Consider the following 21,465-nt stretch of genomic DNA (forward strand, 5'->3'; position numbering starts at 1 on the left):
AAAATACCTGTTGAAATGCATTTCATATTAGCCTAATTGATTGACTAGGATTGCTGTGTTGTTAAAGCATCAGACTTGTTTACCTGAAATTACTTCATTTCCTCCCAAGTGGTGTTGCATCTGAGATGAGAATTCAACAGTGCAGGTGAACTGCGGCACAAAATCACATTCTACCATGTTGTGGCATGAGGATAATTACAGGACTTATACCGTAAAGTTATGGACAGGCTCACAGAATGGAGGTTTCTCATTAGGGGAAATATTTACAGGAGAGATGAACCAGGTTTTTAAAATACTGAGAGAAATGGATAATGAAAATGCAACCAAATTATTTAACTTGGAGTTGATGAACACAGACCTAGATGACATTAATATATTACCAAGTAAACTTACATTAAAAGGGATTTATTTTCACCGCAGTCATATTTACTTCCCACCCATCTCCCTCCCGACCCTCCTGTCCCTCCTCCTACTCCTGTCAACTGCTCCATTTCCTTTTCCCCTCTCCCCTTTCTGTATTACCTACTTCTCACCTCCTTCAGACTTCCCCTCCCTTCGCACACTCTCCTCCGCATGCTCCTCATCTCTCCTCCCCATTCCTTCTCTCCCCTCTCTTCCCTTTTCAAAGTTGAAATACTGCTCTTTAGAGGGTTTCCCGATATTGAATTCATGTTCTGTGGGAGGAGGGAGTTCCTGATGTTGAATACTTGCTCACTGGAGGGTTGTTTGAAATTGCTCAATGTGAGGAAGGGTGAGGTCTGATGTTACACTGCTGCTTGGGGTGTGGGTGGGGGGTGGATCTTGCAATGCTGCACAGTGAATGGGGATTTGAATTTGGGTAGAGAGTGAGGTAAGGGGTGGGGGTTAGAGGGAGAAAAGAAAAGAGGAGAGAGAATAAAGAGATAGAGAAGAAGAAATGAGGTGATAGAGAGAGTAAGAGAGGAACAGTAGGAAGGAGAAGGGGTATGCGAGAGGAAAAAACATGGAGGAGATAGGGAGATATGGGGTGGAGAGAAAGAGGAGAGAGGAAATGAGAGGAGAGGAAGGGAGGCGAGGGGGAGAGGGAGAGGAGAGTGGGGCTGGGAGCAGAAGAATGAGAGGAGAGAGTAGAAAAGAGAGGAATAGGGGAGGCGTGAGGAGAGGCCAAAAGAGACCCAGTGGGAGGTTGAGTAGGACAAAACATTCCTCAATAGGGGATCAAGAGATGCTCCATTATAGGGGAGAGGCTAAATTCTAAGGGGCAAATTCCTGGGGAATCCTGTTCAATGTGGGGGGCGGTTAGAGGAAGCTGAGATGGGCCGGGGTTCAATCGATTTGTACTCTATTTCGGTTGAATGAGAGTTTGCTGCTCAGTGAGATGGAAGGGAGATTGGAATGTTGCTATTCAGTTATGTGGGGTGGGGCTGAGGAATTCCAGTGCAGTTATTTAATCGTGAGCTACAATATAAATGACCTCAGTTTGGGGGATTGGGTGCGGTGCAGGGTTCAGCTTTTGTTCTAGTCATGTGCTTCATCTGAGTGTGCTTGTTTTACTGATTGGCTGGTAATTGTTCCAGGGTTTCAGTGCTCCAAAGGAAAACTTCACTGTGGTGACTCCCAAGATTTCCATAATTCCAGCTAAGTGTTTTAAACACACGAGTCCTGATGTCAATGTTGGAGAATTTCTGAGGTCACTTGATGATAGTTTATTGTAGATAAAGAGGATTACTGGTACTCCTAAATTTGTGAAGTGGCGGTGGGGGAGTTCCACTTTAAAAAATAACTTCATATATCATCAGGAAGAAAAATTGCCTAAATCAGATAGCGAGATAACATTTTTGACCAGCACTCTTCCTTTATGATTCCTTAACATGTTCATACTAACATCATCTGTCTGCTTTTTTAATGTGGTTTCCAGGACAGAGACGGCAAAAGGAGAGCAGCTGGACAGTACATAAACAGCAAAGGACAAATGTTCGTAAAACATAAAAAGTATCTGGTCCAAAAAAACTTGCACCCTCAAATGTTAAAGGAGTTGGGGATGGGGACAGTAATCAGTCGAGCTATAAGTGACATTTTTGTTACTTTGCTAAATTCAGGAGAGATTCCTGAAGATAAGAAAACAGCTAACTTAAACGTTATTATTTACTGACAGGTCAGTCTATCTGGAAAGTTCAGAATAGTAATCTTAACATCTGTCTTAACAAAAGTCTTTGAAGCAATTTTTGGAGATCTAGAGGGTGACCATTTGGACAATTATAAATTTTTAAAGAGTAGTCCCTAACCCAAAGGTGCTGAGGCCAATGGTCATGATCCTATAGCTGAGGCCAGTGGACTCAGCACAGACTGAGGATCAAATTTAGAACCTCCCTAGTCTATTGGCTCAACTACTTACTGCCTTAACCATCAAAGCCATTGGGGGAGCTAGGGAAGTCATGTTGAACTAATCTGCTGGAATTTTTTTGAAGGCATTACTAACATGATAGAATAAAGTTGATATATGCTTAGAATTTCAGAAACGGTTTTTCAAGATTCTACATTGGCAATTAATGGCTAGGGTAAAAAGTCATGAAATAGGAGTTAAACAAATATAAATTTGGTTAAAAATGGGAAAGAATAGTTAGCCATAAATGGGCCAACAATTTCATGCTCCTATACAATTAGAGCTTCAAAACTGTGATCGCTAGATTTTTGTTAGGTAAAGGTATCAGAGACATGGAACGAAGCAGGGTACAGATCAGCCATGGTCTAATTGAATGGCAGAGCAGGCTTGAGGGGCTGAATGGCCTACTCCGGCTCCTTTATTTCTAAATTCCTTCAAAAAAATAGCTGAGCAACACAAACCAATAAGGTCTCAGCTTTGATCCCCAGTACATGCTGATCTTAGTCAAGGTGAAGTAGAAAGCTACAACTCAGGGTAAAATTGGTTAAGGTTTACGATCCAGATATCCATATGCAAGTGGATATCGGATGAAGACTAGATCAAACTCAGTTGTGATGCCCCTGTGGTGGACCAACTTGCTGACATTCACTGACTGGGCTCACAGTTACTCTGGCAAGGTATTAATGATCGTCTAGCATCCATGGAACAACACCTCTCTGATGAGTCAACATCCTTAACAGAGGAGGGCAAAAAAGAAATATTGGTGTTGAAAAAGATAAGAGGCAGGGAAATGAGGAAGAATGCAGCAGATTCCTAAGAATTCACCTTTTAGCTATCTGGATCAATAGATTCCAGATGCAGTGCAATGTTGATAAGTATGTATTTAATGGAACAAGGTGTGTAACAATCTGATGAGGAAAGAGATCTAGCAGTTATAGTGGATAAATCTATAAAACTGTCAGCACATGTTTAAAAGAAAAGCAAATAAAATACTGTGTTCCATTAGCACAGGAAAAGAGCATAAATCAAATCTAAATTCCTTGAGTACCCAGCAATCCAGATACCAGAAAGAAACCGGTATCCAAAACCTTGGATGGGTGCAAGTGTGGTCCATCTGTCCAGGTCTGGGTCTTGGTCTGGACACTCCAGACATCTGCCAGAAGCAACATGTCAAATTCGCCCTTCTATATAAAAGGCCAACTGCCAATAAGTAAGAAAAAACATTTAAATCAGTGCAACTCATCCACCCCCTATCCCCACTTTACTGGCTGGCACCACATCTTCCTCCTGCGCTGCCCCCCCGCCCCACCCTTAGCAGGTGGTCAAGTTGTGTCCATACTGGCATGGGTGCTTGCCGAATATATCTAAAATTGATGACCCTGCCCTGACCTCAGATATTGTGGCTGGGTCAGGAGCAAAGGGGATCTGGGGATTTTGGGCTCCACTGTATTTTTACTGTATAATACATTGATCAGAGGCCATATAGGGAGTGCTGTGGAATACTGGTCACTTAGTCAGTGGAAGAATTTTATTGCTTTTAAGAGGGTACAGTGGTGAGTAACAAGGATCATTCCAGGTAATAGGAATTTCAATTATGAGAAAAGGTTAAGAAAGTTGGGCCTGTTTTTCAGGAAAATGACTGAGGTGATCTTATTGAAGTTTAAAAAATTATGAATGGATTTGATAATAATGAATCAAATTGTTCACTATGGCAAAGAGTTCAAGGAACACAAATTAAAAGTTAGGAAATTGAAAGTACTGTAAAAAGAAGAATCTGGTGGGCCTTTTATCAAAACGATAATAGAATTGTAGAGTAAGTTACCAAGGAAGACCGCTGAAGTGGATAATATAAATAGATTCAGGACACTTTAGGATGTGCTTTTGGATGAAAGTGTGATTGAGGAATAGTGAGAAAGCTGGTAGATGGTATTGATTTCAGAAAAAATGGACAGACTTGTTGGCCCCGATATTTATGGCGAGGTGGGAGGAAGTGGGTGAATTTTAGCGGCTGGGAAACCCGGAAATACAGGGAACAAAGAGGTCCTGCCGAAATTAACGGCAGGACCTCATTTGAAATTTTTCTCCGTTTCCTGTCTGGCAGCTGACCAGATTGACAGACTGTCCAGCTGTTGGGCGGGAAGGTCTGAGGTAGAAGACCGCAGCCAGGGACCTGATAGGGGGGAGAGATCGTGGGTTGGCATCAGATTGTGGGTTGGCATCAGATTGTGGGTGGGGGGGGAAATCGCATTGGATTGTGGGCTGGGGGCGGAGCTTTGGGGGGGAAGGCAGGTTAGCCTGGGGGAAGCACTGCTGCTCCTCCTGGTCCACAAGCAGTGCTGGAAAAGTGCTTACCTGCTGCTGCCGGCAGTTCTTACCTCTCTTCAAATCAGACAAACACGGCCAGAAATGATGAAATTGAACAACTTAAGGGTTTAATGCTAGCTTAAACGGTCATTAAATCTCTAAAAAAGGCTGTCTCTTTCTGCTCCATCCTCCTGACATAGTGTACTATGCCTCTGTTATATCTCTCCATTAGTATTCTGATTATAGCTCCAGTCACTGTGGGCTGCTGTATCTTCACCATTCAGCTCCAGATAATCATGCAAGTCAATACCCTGAAAGATATGGTTGTCTAGCTGGACATGCAGCAGGAGTTTATCAGTAGCCTGTACTAATAAGCTGCACATTTTTAGTTTGCTCAACTCCAGCAATACCCCTGCATATACATGGGTGCCTTAAAGCAACTGGTTCCGTTAATCTGAATGCAAGTTCTCCTGATTTATGTACACAGGGTGTGTTCCTATATGGAGACAGTGTGCACTCTGCAGTGGAAAACAGAAACTCTGTGGCTCGGATGACAGATGGGCGGGGGAGTGGTGGGGATGAGGCATGATCATGATTTCAAATAAAGCTGTTGGACTATAACCTGGTGTTGTGTGACTTCTCACATGATCTTAGCAGTTATCCTGAGAGCTTGCCGCAGACCTCGCCACTGTTTGAAGGGCCTGAAGGAATGGAACTTCAGCAGTATGGGGCACATTGTGGAGCATAAACACCGGCACAGACCAGTTGGGCCGAATGGCTTATTTCTATGCTGTAAATTCTACGTAATTCTATGTAAACCCTGCCCTCGTTTACATCAATGCCCTTTTGGAAAGAGCAGGGGTAGAGGCCATCACAGAACCTCTCACTTAAGGCCGGGTCCCAACCAAGTTTGCCGTTGATTTGATAGATCCCCGTCACAGCAATGGCAGGAATCAGCTGGAATGGCCATGCAATTTTGGGGCCAATATGTTCAAAAGGCTCTCGCTGCATGATTTGGAATTTTTTAAACATGATAAGGTCATGAAAGGCACTATAGAAATGCAAATTCTTTCTTTCATCAGTGTTTGACAACCAAGTGAGTAAAAATAAATTCCAATACTGCCAATGGAATTCCACTTTACTTGTACAAATAAGCCACAGAATACTTCTCAGCTTCTTTAGTGTTGTGAAAACACAGTATTTACAATGCAGCCAGTTGATGTGGGGAATGAGAGAGAATCACCAGGAGCAACAACTGGGTAATGGAAAACAAAGACATTGGTACCAGATGGGAGAGATTACAAGATAAATATAGAAAAAGGAGACTATTCAACTCATCCAGAAAAAAAATAATTACAGTCCTCCCCATCAACTAGCTTTTGAATGAATCAATAGTTTTCATATTCTTCTTCTTCTGTGTGGTAGTAGCAAGCAAATCAAATGTCAATATCTAAGTTGGATAGGTTTTCATATTCACAACCTTACTCACAGATCATTCCAAGTATTGATCACTTTTTGCATGAAAAGATTCTTCCTGACATTAGTTTTACCTTCCATGCTTTGTTCTACTTTGAAACTCTGCAGTTACTTTCTCTATGCCATTAAATACTTTATATACTTCTATAAGGTTCCGCCTTACAAAGCTAAAAAAGCCCTATTTTCTCTGTCTTTCATCATAACCCCCTCTTATGCTGGTGATTGGCCTCATTGCTTGCTGGACCCTGCCTCTACAAACATTTTGTTGTGTCTTGGCAATGAAAGCGTACACAGTACTCAAGATGTGGTCTGACCAGCACACTGCACAGTTTTAATATTCAGAGCGAACACATTTTATTGGTACTCAAAGTTTCAAAAACACCTGGGGGTAGAATTTCCACAGATGTTCTTCCAATCTCCCACTGTAACTTTGACAGGAGATCAGCAGAACCTTTGTAAATGTAAATGGCATTTGTGCCATTTCACCAGAGTATCTGTTGAGCTTCCACTAAAGCTAGGCAGGAAATTGGCAGAACCTCCACGGAAATTCTACCACCTTGTTTTTTGCACACAAGATCAAAGACAGTAAAACAGAGACACAAAGAAAAATGAAAACCAGAGATTCCAATACAGAAAAATGCATTGTACCTGTATTCTGTGCATATTTTATATACTCCTTTATACATTTCAATAATTAATATATGAATTTCATTATACGGGTACGCAATGCCATCTTTGACGCTTGTGGCTGCAGATGTAAACATTTTACAGTCCCTGACTGCTCCTTCACTATTGCTTTAGCTGCCAACCTATCTCCCTTGTGACTGCTTCTGAGATCAAAATAAAACAAAATCTGAAAATAGCATAAGGGGAAGGCCATGCAACTGATATTTCTCTGATGAAATCCCTTCAACGATATGATAAAACTGCAATCATATTTCCCCAATAAGTCATTAAAAAACTTGCACAATTCCAGGCTGAACATAATTGCAATTGTAAAGCCATCAAAAATTGACAATTGCAGCAACATTAAAGTGGTAAATGGATCTGTAATGCTAAAAACTCTTGGAAATTAGCTCTGTCAAGACATCATCCAGCAGTGGTAAAAGGGATGGCTTGAATTAAATACAATCCTCTATTTTCATTTTTATCAGGCAGTAGGTATTTATCTGCGATGACCTTTCAACATGATGTGAATTTCCAGAATGTTTGACTCAAAAATGTACATGAAATGTCCATGTTGCTAAATATGCAAGGTGATTTATAATTTACTAGCGTCCCATGTTGTGATGACACAATGAAATGGAGTTAGATATTTCCCCACAGTCCAACTTAAGTGAAATATCTTTGTATATTGTGATTTGTAGTTTCTCTGACAATAACTACAGCCCCATCATTGAACCCAGTAACACCCTCTGCATGCTCCAGAATGAATGGTGGCAATCAAAAACATGGCATGCCCACTGTATTGAGTAAACTGAGGTTGAAACCATTCAATGCTGACTGAAATTCATTGTTGGTAGTATCTCTCATTATAGACAATACATATATTAGTCATACCGGAACAGTGAGGCATGGAGCCACTCCAATGTCCATTCATCTGGCAGGTATGCATTGATGGGCCAATAAGCAGCCTTTTGCCAACACAGGAGTAGTGAATAGTTGCCCCAAATGTGTATTTATCACCAGACAAAATTGCATTTGGAGGAATGCCAGGATGGCCACAGTCAACCACTATTTGAAAGAGATAACAAAACAGGACATAAATTCCCCTGATTTACTTTGTTACATGCCAAAAATACAAACTCTATGCTTGCAGTCATAAGACAGGTTACTTGCTGAAATATAAAAGATTTCAGCCTAGAAATTATTGTCTGTGATGTTAGCTTATGAATGCTTAACACATTTGTATGATATTCCTCTGTCAGCTTACATAACAAAGGGATCATCCAGTTTAACATTCCCATTAAAACAGCTGACAAATGAAATGTTATATGAATGCATTAAGTGTTTATAAGCTAATGTTGCTAACAGTCATATCTAGGCTTCCATAATCTAAATACAATCAATGGAAATATAAAGTGATTTACCACAGAAAGTGTTTGTTATTTATTTAATTTTACCACGTTAAATAAGATATACATACAAATAAAACATACATACATGTACATTCAGGCAGGGGCTTATCCCAGTGCCCGTTGGACTGGCAAGTAAGCACTGAAGATCCAAACAAAAAATATCCAGGGTTGCAGTCATAGAATACCATCGAGCCAAAGGTGAAGTTTCCATATTCTATCTTACTTTCCCGGATGGAATTTGCAGGAATTCCAGGATCAGAGCAGTTCACCACTAACCAATAAAACAAAACAAATTTAAAGTGAGGCTAGTTAACTGTGGTTTTAAATTCCTGACAAGCTGCGTATTTCTGTGATTTTGTTTTAAGAACTGTATTAAGAAAACGGCCACTACGAACTAACATTTCACTATTGAATGACAAGGGAAGATTATGTTCAGGCTTTCACCACTTTGCAATATATCCTTTGCCGTTATTATAGCTCAGGGACACCTGTCAATTGGCCTCTGATCATGCCACTGATGGGGGAGGGAGAGACTTGCATCCTTGAATATCTCTGTTCATTTCAGTGGGGGCTGGAACTGCAGAAAATTCACAGTTACTTGACTCCAGAAATAACATTTCACCCATCTGATCAGAGCAGTACCTGGTCAACAGCACTTTTTCCCAGGGTTGGACTGTCACAGATTAATTCAAGCAAGTTTGACATTCCAACCCCACCAAAATAAATGGAGCCACTCTGAGATGGAGGTGGCTCTTACCTCAATCAGTGGCATTATTAGATCAGTGTCAGAGGAAAGAGAATCTGAAAAGCTGGTGACAATAGCGACAAAATTTTAAAAAATGAAATATTTCTTCTTTTTCCAATGAGGAGTACCTAGAAAATAAAACATTTCCCTATACCTCCCTTCCCTTTAAACAGATATCAAATAAAGTTCAAACTAATAAAGGCCGTATGACAATAAATCCTATTGCTGAGGTACATGGGGGTTCCCATTAATAAATTAAAAAATAATGTCATCACCAAACACACCACAGGTTTTACAACTCTGGTTGAAATTTCAATTAACTTCCAGGGTACTCTATATGTGGCTGCAGAATTGTTCCACCATTTATATATTTAATACAATCTGGGAGAAAATAACTCTTAAAGAGCTAGATGTTTCTTATTAATTGGTTCCTCTTAATTCAAAATTGCTTAATTCAAATCATCTGGTATTTCCACCTTATATCATTAATTTCCGACTTTGCTGTGTTATTTAAAATACTTCATTCAAATAATTGGCTAATTCACTATATTTTTAATACAAAAAACATTAAATTATCAGGAATAGTCTGTGATACACCCACTGCATGCAATACTGCTAATTGTATATAGGTGAGAACATACTTTTTAACATGAATTTATTTAGACAACATTGGTTTGATAGATAACCTGTATGTCCCATTTATTCACCGTTGTAAGTTTATATTTTCAAATCACCAGTGACAGGAGCTGTTAATTATTTGTAAGCAATTCAGTTGTAATATGCATTTACATTTCCTTTAGAATTGAAAAAGTAAAGGCTAGACTTCAGAGGGAGTGCATTAATTCTTTCTGTGCCAATATTGAGCTACTTCATATAATAACAAAATACTGCAGATGCTGGAAATCTGAAATAACAACAGAAAACGCTGGAAAAACTCAGCAGGCCAGTCAGCATCGGTGGAGAGAGAAACAGAGTGAACGTTTCAGGTCTGGGACCCTGAAACATTAACTCTGTTTCTCTCTCCACGGATGCTGCCTGGCCTGCTGAGTTTTTCCAGCGTTTTCTGTTATTTGAGCTACTTCATATTGGCCCAGAATTTGCGGTGGGTAATAACGACGAATTAACAGTGTTCGCTGTATTACTGCTTTCAAACTGACCGCAAGTTCAGGATTTAGCGCATGTGCATCTAAACGCAGAAATCCTGAAGTTGCTTGTGGTCAGTCATTCACTACTCTGACACTGGCTGTGTTGTGGCCCCTCCCCCCACAGCAGGCAATCAGTGTAATCAGTGAAAGTGATGAAAATTTGGGTTTTTCCGTGATAATATCGCTGTTAAATATCCCATTAAATGTTAGGCCTTGTTAGATTAGGTATAACTGGGGTTTTAACAGCGTATTAATTGCTAAACAAACATTATGGCCCTGAAAAACGAATTTTAATTTTGTGGAGTGTCAAATTTCTCCATTATGATAAAAATTAAAATTAAGAAACTTTAAAAACATTTTAAATATTTTTTAAAAGTTGGTTCATATTTATTTTAGGTTTACCTTATACCATGCGAGAGCCTCACTCTTTGGCCAGAATTTTCACGGGAAAAAACAGGTGGGTTGGAGGCGAGGGACAGGGTGGTGGGGGGAAGAGAAAGTTGTATAAATCTAAAACCCGACCCCAACCCACTTCCAACCTGCCCACTTTCATCTTTAACTTAAGTACTTCCTCCCAGCCCCCAAGCTCTCCTCCCAGCCCCCAAGCTCACCCACCAGCAGCCTGCACCCCCTGAGGTCGGGGTTCGGACCCCCCAGGGGCTTGGACCCCCCCACAGCTTGGAACCGTACCTCCGCCCCACTATCCTGGGCCGGAGGAGCATCGGGGAGGGGGGCGCGGAGGAGCTTGGGGGTGAAGGGGGCCAGGAGCACACTGAAGGGCCGGAGGAGCACGGAGGGAGGGGGGCCGGTGGGTGGTCGAGGGGAGCCAGAGGAGTATGGGGGGAGGGGGGGTGGGGAAAGAGGAGCGGGGGACCGGGAGCACATCAGGGGCCGGACGAGCACAGCGGGAGGGGGGTGGTGGGGCAGGGCCTGGAGCTCATCAGGGGGCCAGAGAAGCAGGGTTGGGGGAGGGAGGTGCCAGAGGAGCACATCGGAGGGCTGAAGGAGCTGACGTGGGGGCCAGGAGCCGAATTTCCTTGGAGGTTCTTCATACTCTGGACGAAAACCCCCAGTGAAACGTCTGTTTATGCCATTTCTCCAGGGTTTCCACCCAACTTCTGCTGTGGTTACGACAAGCATTTGGGAAAAACCCCTCCACCCTCCTGGAAGTTTCAGGTGAATATTTCATAACACAATACATTCATCAGAACAGCACATGATCTTTCTTTTAAACAGTTGACAAAAGTAGCCCGCTGAAGGAAAAAGGCAACACAGTTCCTCACCTATGTGGAAATATTAGCATTTCTTGCTGCAGACTTGTTGATACAGTACACTGTATGCTGAATTGGAATTCAGTAATATAAAAACCTTAATACCGCAATCAAATCAATACCAATACCATCTTTACTTTTTACTAAATATGAGTTTAGTTTCTTTTTGCATTGCAAGTTATTGCAATATAAGGCACTAACATCAACAATTTTGTGCACTTACCTCTACATGTTGGTATGGATTGGCTCCATTGTCTGTTTGCCTGACATTGGGCCCTGGCTGTTCCGTCCATCACATATCCAGTGTTACAAGAAAATGTTACAACATCGTTGAGATTGAAACCACTTCCAGAGGTTTTCCCATAAACTGGGTTTCCAGGATGACCACAGCTGATTGCTAGGAGAAACATATGACCAACAATCTGAAATCCTTAAAATCCCAACAGAATTTTAGAACTGCTTACAAATGTGCACAGAGGGGATCAGGAATAGTTTTGAAATTCACTGTTAACACTGATCATAACCCAGATACCTGTACTGTATGTGGAACCTTGATCATCCACCATAATGAAGGAGAAATTCTTCATCCCGAGCAGATAATCAAGGTGACTTTGGACTGAGAAGAGCACTGAGCAGCTGTTTAGGGACAGCTTATTTATGGATATTCTTACATTCTATTTCTTTTCAGATCTTTCTCTGAGTTAATGTTCTCAAAACTGACAAAAAGATTTTAAAAGAAATAGCATGTAAAGGGAATTGTATATAAAAAGGACTAGAGGAAAACTAGCAGTTGGGAGAGGTCACTGGTGGAAAAGGATGCAATAGGACCAGGATGAGCAAGAGGAGCCGACTGATCAGTTCTGCAGGAATAGCAGAGGCACATCTTAAGTGTAGCTTTTTTTTTTACAAATATCTTAAGAGTAATACTCGAGCAGATAAAGATTTGAAAAGATGCAGAATACCTATATATCAGAAACTTCTTTACTCTACCGGACAGCTGCTTTGCACCTCCTTCTTGCTAATTCTTATTTCTTTTATACAATATATATGTGACTTAGGCTTCCAGGAGCAACCATCAGAACTGTTTTTGTTTGAATTGATATCATTTGAAGTGATGCAAGGTTAATAAATTAATCTTAAAAAACAACCGAGCCCATCAGTGGAGCGGGGAAAATGGTGGAAAGGAAAATCAGGTGGGGTGCGTAACAGACAGCTGATTCAATACTGCCAGTTTTCTGCCCCCATTAATGTTGAAAGTTACCCCAATGTATATCTGAAAGCATTGAGCCAGAATTTGAGGTGGGTATGATGGCATACTCTCAGAGTACGTCGTCATACCGCCTTTGAAGTGGATGGCAAGTTCAGGATTTCCACATGCGCTAAATCCCAAACTTGCGATCTGTCAAGTTACAACTTGACAGATCATCTGCTCCGCCTTGGAAATCCCAACTGCTGCAGCAGAGTTGGGCTCATTGCCCGCCAACTGCCCAGCAATTGTGTATGAAAATTTTATGACTGTTGCAAACAGGCAGCAGCATATAGGGATACCTCAAAAGATCCAATGCATCGTTTGGCATGTATTTAGCTTATTTAGCTCACATAAAAGTGAAACTGTTAGTTTGTTTTGTTTACACATTTTATTGAAATCCTGATGTTGAAGCTTGGTGCTGTAATTTCGCCAGTTTTTTTGTGTGGGGCAATCTGAATTCAACCGATACTAAATCCCAAATAAAGAACAAAATGTTAAACCTAACTATATATTTATACATTAAAGCTTTTAAAGTCACCGTGCGGTGCTGTTGCCATTGACCATACCTGTTCTGTGAGTGGATTCAGCGGGTCAGGTGCCAGTCTGCACCCTCCTTTCTCCTCTGTCACCTTATTCTGTAACTTTATTCCCCTATGTACCAGCTATTATATCCCATTGAACAATTAACTGTAAAAGCCTGATGCTGGTTCCCACATATCTGTCAAGAGGAAACTCTGTGCTTCCATTTGAGCACCAGGCCCATATGATCCCAGGTACACTTCCACACATCCTGCGCCTCTGGGATCCATGGATCATTACACTGCTCTCGAGTACGCAGCATCAGAGAGCAAGTTCCCGAAGGAGTGTCCTCATCAGGTAAGTTTGTATTCTATTCGGATGTCAGCGGCGCACTCTGTAGATATGCTACTGACTGCAAAATCTGCCCCATTGTTTTAAACTACTTTAAAGACAAGCAATGATATAGATTTGCTCTGAATAAACAAAATGCACATCGAAGATGGATAGTGCCAAGAAGTAAACAATATGTTGCTGCTTACGTAACTCACTGGCACCTGCAATGCTCATGAATTATGCAGCCACATCACTCAGTAATATATTTCTTGTAAATCACTGCTCTCTGATCTATACCTACTGCATAATCCATTGTTTAAAAAAAATCCCACAAGCTCTGTAATACAATGCATTTCTTGCTGGATCCTGTGTCATAAAATTACCAATATCCTTTATCCAACATCAGACAGCATTAATTCAGCTTGAAATGACATAGGTAAACCTTCACATCAAAGAAATGGACCTCTGCACTGAAGTGCTCTAAAATCAATTTAAAAAGCAGTTTCAGATAAAAAGAAAACTACAAATGTTGGAAATCTGGAATGAAAAACAAGTTTTGATGAAGGTTCTATAACCAAACGTTAACCTGTCTTTTATTCTTTAGATTCATAATACAGTATTGATGCCAACAGATACCTCAGTGAATTTAAGGCACTCATCGATGCTGAACAGTCCTTAACTCCGTTCTCAGTTTACAACCCTTTACACCCTTTGAATACATTACTATCTTGCAATTCACTTCAAGCTATCCATTATTGCTTGTATAACATTGGTATATTTATAAACTCAGGGATATACCTGTTTATACACTGTATGAATGGAACCGCGTTTATGTGTTCAACCATAAATGTATTTTGATGCTTTGGCAACATAAGATGTACCTTATCATGCCAATAAAGCGATTTGTATTGTATTGTATTGTATTGGTAGTCACTACCCTTCATTTCTCTTCTACTTCCTGCTCAATTGCCCATCATTCCCTCTGTGAAGTGCTTTGGAACATCTTGTTGTGTAAAAGGTGCTGTATAAATGTAAACTATTGTAGTTATTTTATTGTCCTATCTCCCAATACATTTACACTGAGAGTATGAAAATTGCTTTAGAACAGGGGTATGAGGCCACTGGCTGGGTGGTTCTAACAGGCAGTTAAGAGGATTACCCCCATTTTCCCAACAGAGGTGCGGGCTTCCCGACATCAGGAAACCCCGCCAGGGTCAGCGAGGCGAGCAGTGGTTCTCCGGGGGTGAGAGGGATCCAAAAGTGTGCTGTGGAGGTGAGTGATGGGTGCAAGAGTGGAGAGGTAATGATGTGAGGTGAGTGAAAAGTGTTAGAAAAAGTATACTTACCTTTGTTTCTTCCTGCAGGCTTCAATCGTTGGGGATCCGGAGGCTCCGGCATCTCCACGGCAGAGATGACAGAATGGCTGCTGCATTCTCCGATGCAACAGCCATCTGCTTAGGAAATAGGTTTGGTGAGTCTTGAGTACAAGAACTCACCAAATAACAGAGAATGTCAGTGTTTGACAGCTTCTCAAAGCTGTCTAACGATGACAATTCTTGACAGATGAAATATCATACGCTGATGTTCTCTGTCACCAGCTTTCCCTTAATTGGCCTGCTAAGCCCGTTGGGCGGGCTTAACAAGGTCAATCAAGGGAAAATAGCGTGGGTTGGCCACAAGTCGATGGAGGCAGGACTAAAACCCGACAAGCAGCAGTCCCGCCTCCAACGCGCCCCCATTGGCAAAATCACCCCCCAGGTTCTACCCGCCAGCTCCAAAAGATTAGATATCCTTGCGCTGAGGAGTACCATTGTAAATGTGGGGTAGAAAGGCAGTATCACCATTTTAAATATTAATCATTCATTCTCAAAAAGGGATTCTGTGAATAGTTTTAGTTTTCTTAAAGAAATTATTTATCAAAATCTAGATATACAGTAAATTTGCTGCTCACATCTGTACCATATATGTAATCACAACTATACAGGGAATCTTACTAATATCCCACTGATTAGTTATTTTTTTCATCAGACACCACACGCTGTTCTAAATGAAAACAGAAAACTCCACATAGCATTAGAGGGCGTTTCAAGATCATTAATTATGTGACTTGATTAGCTCCAATGATAGATTTTTAATTTTTAAAAAAGGGATTAATAATATAGATTTAAATGTAAATGCTACTTTTAATATAACAATCTTATGCCATTTTTATTTCCCTTATTACTCTTCTGACAGGGCACAAAAATAATGTTAATTCTTACTGAAACCAGAATAATCCATAGCTACAGGCACATTCTTATCCCTACAAACTACGTTAATGCAATGTTGTGCAAATCTTCACACGGCTTAATTCCTTGTACATGTTTATCTGTGATGTAAATCCTCCCTGTGGCACTCTTCCTTTTTCCAGAATCATCTAATTTCTATTCTGTTTAAACAAAATCCATTAACTATTTTTTTCATTAATCACAACAAATAAATATGGGATTTGCACATACCAATAAGTTGACTCCTGTGTTTTCTTTATTGATCAACTGCCACTGACCATTTCCTGAAAATTACCAACAAACCAAGCAAGCTAGCCCAGCAATGATTCTGCTCCGAAAGGAGCAAAGTGACATATAACCAACTAATTCCATGCTCTTCATATTTTCCTATCACCTCATCATTTAGCTGGATCTAGATTATAGGAATTTGTGAATCACTGCTAGGATAACATGTAGTGATTAAAGGCTCTGACATTCCTCTCCAATGTGCCTGGGGAATGCCCAGTTTCCAGGTGTAATGGAGAGGAAAAAGGAGCAGAGATCTGGGAGACCAGGGCCCAAAATTTCCTCTAAATTTGTGCCCAAACAAATGCGTAATCACAGCGTTATGGCGATTTACGGTGCAGAAGATGGAGAAAATTTGGGCATAAGAGACTCATGCCTATACTCACACTACGCCTAACTTCATCAATCTTTTGCGCCAGTTCTTCAAAATCTCTGCTCATTAACAGAGCTCCGACCACCCCATGTGGTAGAGTGGAAAACGGGAATTCTCTGCAATTACACTGGTTCAGAATGAACGTAAATATAAGCTCAAAATTGTAGGCACGGCAGGACCCAACGTTATATTTCTGGTGTTTTATGGTGATTTGTTTCAAGCAATTTTTTTAATTGCTCCTCACTGAGATCTACACTATATTTTCTTTTTCTTTGAATGGATTTTTATGGCATCAGAATGAATCACATTGAAAAGGTTCCATGATTGCATTTTCTTAAACATGCTATTAAAGCACATAAATGATGGTTAGATGGCTTCAAACTTTAATTTTTGCACTTTAAGATAGAATGGTGCAACTTTCCTTGGGCCCTGACTATGCCAATTTTAACATTGCGACTTTCCTCGGGCCCTGACTATGCCAATTTTAACGTTGCGACTTTCCTCGGGCCCGGACTATGCCAATTTTAACGTTGCGACTTTCCTCGGGCCCTGACTATGCCAATTTTAACGTTGCAACTTTCCTCGGGTCCTGACTATGCCAATTTTAACGTTGCGACTTTCCTCGGGCCCTGACTATGCCAATCTTAACGTTGTGACGCATGCTAATAAGATTGGCAAGGAGTTTTGGCATAATTTGGAGCTGGTAAAATGGGTATGAATTCTACAGAACATTTTGACAAAACTTGCCTTTTACGCCTCCATTCGGGGCCCAGGTCTCCACTGTCTTTACATTACCCCAGGATTTTTGGAGCTTTCCCTTAGGGTTGACAAAGCCTACATCTGGAACAAGCACAGGTGAAGGACTGTCATGCAAATGAGGATAGAGGGGGTGTTCCTGACCTCCTGTCTAATTTTCCTGAACGTTCGTTAGAAGTACGCCTGATGCAGAGTTGCCCAAAGAAACTGTTGCCGTTCCCCTCAAATCAGAGGGCCTGAGAGAAGCTGACAGCAAGACAAAGAAGACCCTTTTTTTCCTCACGGTGACCCATTGGGTCCTCGGGTCTTCTGCCTTCAGTTTTAGGCACAAGCCCTTGTTAAGGATAATACTCTATTGGAGGGGTGGGAGAACATTGGAACCATGCAAATTACCTGAAGCCACAAATCAAGACAGGTTCAGGTCAGGTCAGGCGCCTTGCACTTCAGGTGGGCTCTGTGTGACTAGCATCCAGGTGTGAAGTGATGAGGAATATTGGGGCAATGCTGATCAGAACACTTCAAATGTAGTGCTGAAAACAACTCAAACAATCTTCAGCAGCACTACTTCTGCTAAATGGATCCTGTAGGTCACTCTTGCTTCTAACCTCTCACAGTGAGACTGTACTAGTGTCAGGTACAAAATATGGAACGGATCAATATAAAAGATACCTCATGGGGTGGAGTTTGCATCGCTATCCCAGCTGAAATTTGGCCTCTTCTGGTGCTGCAGCAGTGGCCCCACTGCAGCACCACCTGGATCTTCCTGGGCCACTGGCATGCGAGCAGGAATCTCGCCATGAATAATAACCCTTGACACAGGAAACTGAGCCAGGATCATGGTGGGTTGGGGCAGCAGCAGAGGTCCTACCCCAATCCCATCGAGGTGGGAAGAGGAAAATCCAGTCTTTTTGAGTCAAGTACAAACATGGAATAGTTCTCCAATGCACCACATGATATCGTAATAGGTGTGGACCCATGTAATTCTCTACAAAATGAGCTTCCAATTTTATCTGTAGGGGCAGACTGGGAGAACCTGAGGACACGTTATTTTGGTCCTGTTTTCTGCACCTTATGGTGGACGGCTACACAGTAGCTTTGGCAGAAACCTCAGAATAAACAGTATCAAAGCCTTTCTGCTACTTGGATACTTTCTGCTGCAGTCAATTACTCCTGACCTAAACATGGAATCCTATAATAGGATAGCTTCTGTGCATGCACCAAGATTTCCAACCAGAAAGCAGAGGTAGCTCTCTCCAAAATCTTCTTGAGACAACTATCAGTTGCCAGACATAAAATGCAAGGCATTTAAATTTTAAAAAAAGACTCAGTATTTCTCTTCAAATGTTTAATATTTACTTCAAAATTTCCACATTGCTTATCTCTCTATATTAAGTTAAAGCCTGCTATCTATGCATGAAATAGTAATAGTGCACGCATTTGATCTATATGACTGTGATCGGCCAATAATACTCTGCTTGCACAGTGTGAGTTTTAACCAAAGAATTGGGACAGATCTGTGTAATAACTTCCTGTTGTTAATAGTTTTACCCATTGACAACTACTTGGAAAACAAACTATGGGATCAATGATGCAGCCCAAGTGCTACACCACCGTCACCTGTGCTAGGTGTGCACCAACAGGCTTGCATCACCAGAAAATGAAAGTTCAGCCCATTTGTAAAATTTACTGACTTTCTGGGCTTGTCTCTTAGAATGCAGTGGGAGCACCAGGGCTGCATTATTGGGCTACAGTGTAGAGTTGCTGCCTGCCTATTGTACACTTTTCACTTTCTCTGTATTAGAGAAGGGTCACCAGGAATGTGATAAGAAGGCAAGGAGGTGGGACGGCATAGGATCAGAGTTGCCCAATTTTCTTTTAAAACTGTAATGGCAACCACCGATTCAGCATCAAATGTTGTGTGGCTGGAGCACAGCTTCGGCACTCCCGTGTGTTATGCACAGTCGCCTAATTATTATAAAAGTCAGCGCTAACACACAGCTTGTGCACAGACACATGGGTGTGCAGGCTGCCTCAGACATATTGTAGACCTCAAGCATCTGTGCCTGATTTTCTGAGGAGTGGACAGGCAATGCACTTTAGTGCATCATGCAGCCATCATATTGGTAGCCTTATATTAACAAAGCTTTTCTTTTTTGGATCCTCAGATAATGAAGCAGTCCATGCCCGCATGCAGCAAGACCTGACAACATTCAGGCTTGGGCTGATAAGTGGCGAGTAACATTCGTGCCACAGAAGTGCCAGGCAATGACTATCTTCAACAAGAGAGAGTCTAACCACCGCCCCTTGATATTCAACCGCATTACCATCACCGAATCCCCCACCATCAACATCCTTGGGGTCACCATTGACCAGAAACTTAACTGGACCAGCTACATAAATACTGTGGCAGCAAGAGCAGGTCAGAGGCTGGGTATTCTGTGGTGAGTGTCTCACCTCCTGTCTCCACAAAGCCTTTCCACCATCTACAAGGCACAAGTCAGGAGTGTGATGGAATACTCTCCACTTGCCTGGATGAGTGCAGCTCCAACAACACTCATGAAGCTCGACACCAGGACAAAGCAGCCCACTTGATTGGCACCCCATCCATTACCTGAAACATTCACTCCCTTCACCATCGGCATACTGTGGTTGCAGTATGTACCATCTACAAGATGCACTGCAGCAACTCGCCAAGGCTTCTTCTACAGCACCTCCCAAACCCGTGACTTCTACCGCCAAGAAGGACAAGGGCAACAGGCTCATGGGAACACCACCACCTCCAAGTTCCCCTCCAAATCACACACCATTCGGAGTTGGAAATATACCGCTGTTCCCTCATAGTCACTGGGCAAAAATCCTGGAACTCCCTCCCTAACAGCATTGTGGGAGTACCTTCACTACACGGACTGTAGCGGTTCAAGAAGGCTGCTCACCACTACCTTCTCGAGAGCAATTAGGGATGGGCAATAATTGCTGGCCTTGCCAGCGATGCCCACATTCCAGGAATGAAAAAAAAAACAGAAATAGTTCAGCATGCTTACTTACACACACAGATTGGGAGTTGTCCAGACCAGTTGTGGTCCTGTTGACATATCCGTACAGATGAACCAATCAGACGAAACCCAGGATTACATTGGTAAACCACTGTATCTCTGTAACCATAATTCTCTCCAACCACTTGACCATTGACTATTGGCTCTGGAACTCCACAGTGTCCAGCTTAAAATTTAAACAAAAGATAAAATGGCACTTTCAATCTCAAGAAAGAAATCTGCTTCATTTGAAGTTTATCAGAACGACTATTAACATTGATGACTAAGCATTTCATTTTTGATTATAGAGTACCATTTAAAATACACAGCTTTAGTCTTTAACCTGGACAATTTGATAATGCCATGAACAACAGATGTATTACTCTATATATATTATATATGAAGGATACCCTCATACCTAAGCATCTAGTTTCAGTTCCACTCCAAAGCCCCGATGCCAGGCATTCTCTGACTGTTGAACCAACTAGTATGTAGCCTGTGTCACAGGTCAAGATGGCTGTCGCTCCAAAGGTAGTTTGAGTTCCAATTTTTTTCCCATTAGCCGGATGTCCTAGTTCTCCACAAGAAATAACTAAAAAAAAGGAAATGTATGCATTGTATATATAGCAGTAACCATCTCAGAGCATGTGTTGCTAGGACACAATACACTGGTTATGTTACACGTATATTACTATAAAATAACACAGGGCTTCGGGACAGTCTGTTCAGCTCCAAAGTGTTGTATCATCAAGTAGCAGGACACAAAATTGTGCCTTTGATTCCCTATACAATTTCTGAATCAGGGTCATTCCTTCAGAAGAAGACATGTTCTCACAAGAGTAAAACGCAACTGAAGGTTAAGTGACCTTTAGCCTCTCTCACTACTTTCTAGTGGCCATTTACTGAACAGAATCTCTAGAGGTTTGGGAGCTTACCCACTATTTCAATTGACACATGGGCCGGAATTTTAATTGGGAGGCAAGTACGGAGCGGGTGGAGCGGTGCTAGGAAGTGGTTGGGAAACCCAAGAGAACAGGTTTCCCTCAGGCCCTGGCAGGGCCTGATTAGCGTTTCAAAGGTCTGTTTCCCACCTGTAGCCAGCCAGATGGAGAGGCTGGCTGGCTGCGGGTGGGTAGGCCAGGCCAGCAGCACTAGGCCACAGAGAGAAGGGACGGAAGGATCGGGTGGGGTGGTCGGGAGCCAAAGAAGGATCGGAGGGGGTGGGGGGGAGGGAAGCATTGGGGCCGGAGGATCGACGGGGAGGGAAGCA

The 21,465-nt window shown here is 41.9% G+C and overlaps 1 protein-coding gene across 1 annotated transcript in view; it reads right to left on the reverse strand.

The window, feature by feature from the left end:
• The window catches only part of csmd3b (CUB and Sushi multiple domains 3b), a 1,929,854-nt gene that overhangs the window by 104,682 nt on the left and 1,803,707 nt on the right, over nt 1-21,465 (reverse strand). Inside the window, exons 50-54 of the mRNA XM_085993978.1 lie at nt 20,614-20,787; nt 20,209-20,382; nt 11,605-11,778; nt 8,306-8,491; nt 7,703-7,876 (exon numbers count right to left, since the gene is read on the reverse strand). Coding sequence (XP_085850104.1) covers nt 7,703-7,876; nt 8,306-8,491; nt 11,605-11,778; nt 20,209-20,382; nt 20,614-20,787 — 882 coding nt within the window. The remainder of the gene's footprint in view (nt 1-7,702; nt 7,877-8,305; nt 8,492-11,604; nt 11,779-20,208; nt 20,383-20,613; nt 20,788-21,465) is intronic.

This window comes from Somniosus microcephalus, chromosome 7 (assembly GCF_052327205.1).
Source record: "Somniosus microcephalus isolate GS21.2 chromosome 7, FLI_Smic_1.0, whole genome shotgun sequence".
NCBI lineage: Eukaryota > Metazoa > Chordata > Chondrichthyes > Squaliformes > Somniosidae > Somniosus > Somniosus microcephalus.